Raw genomic sequence first — 2,904 nt, forward strand, 5'->3', positions numbered from 1 at the left:
CGAGCAATTTTTTTATAAAGGGCATTTTCGGATTTTATGAATTTAATAAGGTACAAATAGATGTGGGGGGTCCAAATAATAACTCCCATATTTTTTTAAACCATAAATAGACAAAGAGTTAACCACATTAATGAAGGACACCACATCTTTCTCTTGTTTGCCAATTTTAGTTTATTTGTTTCTCATTTTCTCTTGTAATTTTGTTTTTTCCCCTTCTTTGTATTGGGTTCTAGCACCCCTTGTGCTAGTTTTTAATACATTTCCATAGCTTATTTAAAAAAACACCACATCTTTCACCCAAAACCCTAAGACAGCCCAAATGGTGGCCCCATTGCCAGCAGCCCACCACCACCACCTACAACACTGCCACCACCACATGCAATACTTTCCACCAACACCATCCACCACCACCACCACTCTCCACGACTACAACCACCGCCTCCACCACTTTCCACTGTTATCGCTACCACCACCACTACCTACCACGACGATCCATCACAACCATCACCACAACTACCTCTCTCTACTAGTACTATCACTTAACATCACCACTACCATCTCTACCGCCACAACTACAACCATCACCATTCATCACCGTCACCACCACCATTATCATTGTCGCCACCACAACCGTTGTCGCCGCCACCACCCATCAACACCATTTTTATCATCCACTAACACCATCATTAATTTTATACTATAAATCATTATTCAGTCTTTCATGAAACATAAGGTTATATTAATTTAAACGAAATGATAAAATTTTCTCAGTCTTATCCTATCAGACTTAATACTATTATTAGTTCTTAACTATTGGACTTTATACTATCAACATATAAAAACAGGAGTTTGCTGTAGTGTGAGAATGAGTTAAGGAAAGTAGTTGTTTAATTTTTCAAGGTAAACTAAATAAATAAAATCAAGCAATCATAGGATGAATTCATCCCTTTTCGTTGTCAAGGTTTCATGCCACAAAATGTATTTCCATCTAATAATATATGATGAATCCATGGATTGCGTAAGAAATTAAGCAAATTGAAAAAATAATTTTAACCATGAAAGATGAAACAAACAAGATCTACACAGAACCATTGACCAGCTTCACCTGAAAAGAAGAATCCTCGCATTTCCTCAAATAACCGAAAGAAGATGCAAAATCTTCAATAGGCTTTCCATTGCAGAAATGCTTAGGAGGATAATGATTACAAGGCTCCATTGAGAAGTCCCTTTTGCAAGTTGGAAAATGTTTTTCGTTACCGGCGAGCCTTTGAAGAAGCCATGGCCTCAAATTTCCCAAACCTTGTGCAACATAACCAAAAGTAGATCGAGAGGTAGTCACCAAAACATCAGATAAACTCAGTAGATACATGTCCACCCAGGCCTTTATATTATGCATGTCATCATTGAACTTTTGATGCTCTTCATGACTTGCTTGATAAACCTCTACTACTTCCCCTGATACAGTTTCTTTTCTCAGATACATTGTCTTTAAATTCTCACCATATTCTGGATATAAAGATGCAACTAGAACAGCCTTTGTAGTCTGATTTTTGCTAGTAGAAGACACTGAATTTTGCATACCAAGTACTTCTGGTATTAGCTGATTTTTAATGATGCAGCTCAAAATTAATTCCATAACTGATTGTTTTGGAGTGGAAGCATGATTGAATACTCTAATCTGTAGGCCTATTCTCTCATCTGCTTTAGCCAAGTTTTTCTGATAGAACCCGGTGATTAGACTCCAAGCCTCATTTGAAGGGTGAAAAAGGTAGCGCCCCAAATGGTGGAAAAGTGTGTCTTTTTCTGGGAACATTTTGTTAATCTCCCAACTGAAAATTGGGGTCATGAAAAGAGAAGGGACAAAATACTGATCTGACAGCAGAATCAACAAAGGAACCTTCTTTAGAAGTTCTTGACTATGATCGCAGTGAAAAAACTTCTCAGGATCATCGCGGGTGTGTGCTAGATTAAGAAACACAGAGGATGGTAAATGCCCCTTTGAAGTGTTGTAACTCTTGTCCTTCTCTAGCATGCTCTTGTATGTTTCGACCTGATTATCATTCCAAAATGGAGATTTTTGAGGTAAAATCCAAGTTGAATTGAGAAAAGGCTCGCAAAATAAACCATGTTTATCTTTCCCAAATCTCAGAAGCAACACTTTGTCAGTGAGGATTGCATAGAGAAATGTTGCAACTATGCTAATCATTTGGTTTCCCAAACCATTGGCAGGTGTCCAAACAAGGTACTTACACATTGTACCAACAGCACCATTGTTCTTAGAACGAACAATCTTTACTATGCTTCTGTTGTAAGCTCTAGTATTTGGTCCACACTTTCTATGAATTTTTTCATAGTTCCTTAATTTAGATACCAAATATGAAGAGGGTCTATGAGGAGAAGCTTTGCCATAAAATTGGGATTGTACCCTGCTTATGCATGATGCTTCATCAAATCCAGAAGCTAGCAATCCATGAAGCAATTTGTCTTTGACATCAGGAATTTCAACATGCGCTGCTGAATCATTTGTCGAACTTGTATTAAGTGAGTCATTTTTTGAGCCTGTGAATTTGGGGTAGATAGATAGAGATTATAGAAAGAAACATAGACAAGTTCCCAAAAAAGAATTGATTGAAGAACGTACCTACTTTGGATGAGAGATTATTATTGTTAGCTGTAACTGTTCCTTCAGTAGCAGCTGTAACGTTTTGAATTTTCTGATCTCTGACCTTAACTTCACCAAATCCATGAGGCAGTAGAGTGAGTTTTAGTGAGTTTTCAGAGAAGGGAGTAAGAATGAAATTTAATCAGCAAATTCAGATGCAAAAACAGGTTTTAGACTGTTACATACCTCTGACACAGAACTATTGTGCCTTACAATTCCATCTCCTACTATGTTCTGATCTG

General features: G+C 37.4%; 1 protein-coding gene across 1 annotated transcript in view; it reads right to left on the minus strand.

Moving 5' to 3' along the window:
- Window positions 1–914: 914 nt before the first annotated feature.
- The window catches only part of LOC130744676 (probable fucosyltransferase 8), a 7,193-nt gene continuing 5,203 nt past the window's right edge, over window positions 915–2,904 (minus strand). The window contains exons 2-4 of the mRNA XM_057596842.1: window positions 2,849–2,901; window positions 2,642–2,726; window positions 915–2,559 (exon numbers count right to left, since the gene is read on the minus strand). Coding sequence (XP_057452825.1) covers window positions 1,079–2,559; window positions 2,642–2,726; window positions 2,849–2,901 — 1,619 coding nt within the window. The 3' untranslated portion in view covers window positions 915–1,078. The remainder of the gene's footprint in view (window positions 2,560–2,641; window positions 2,727–2,848; window positions 2,902–2,904) is intronic.

Source organism: Lotus japonicus, chromosome 3 (genome assembly GCF_012489685.1).
Source record: "Lotus japonicus ecotype B-129 chromosome 3, LjGifu_v1.2".
In the NCBI taxonomy this organism is placed as follows: Eukaryota; Viridiplantae; Streptophyta; class Magnoliopsida; order Fabales; family Fabaceae; genus Lotus; species Lotus japonicus.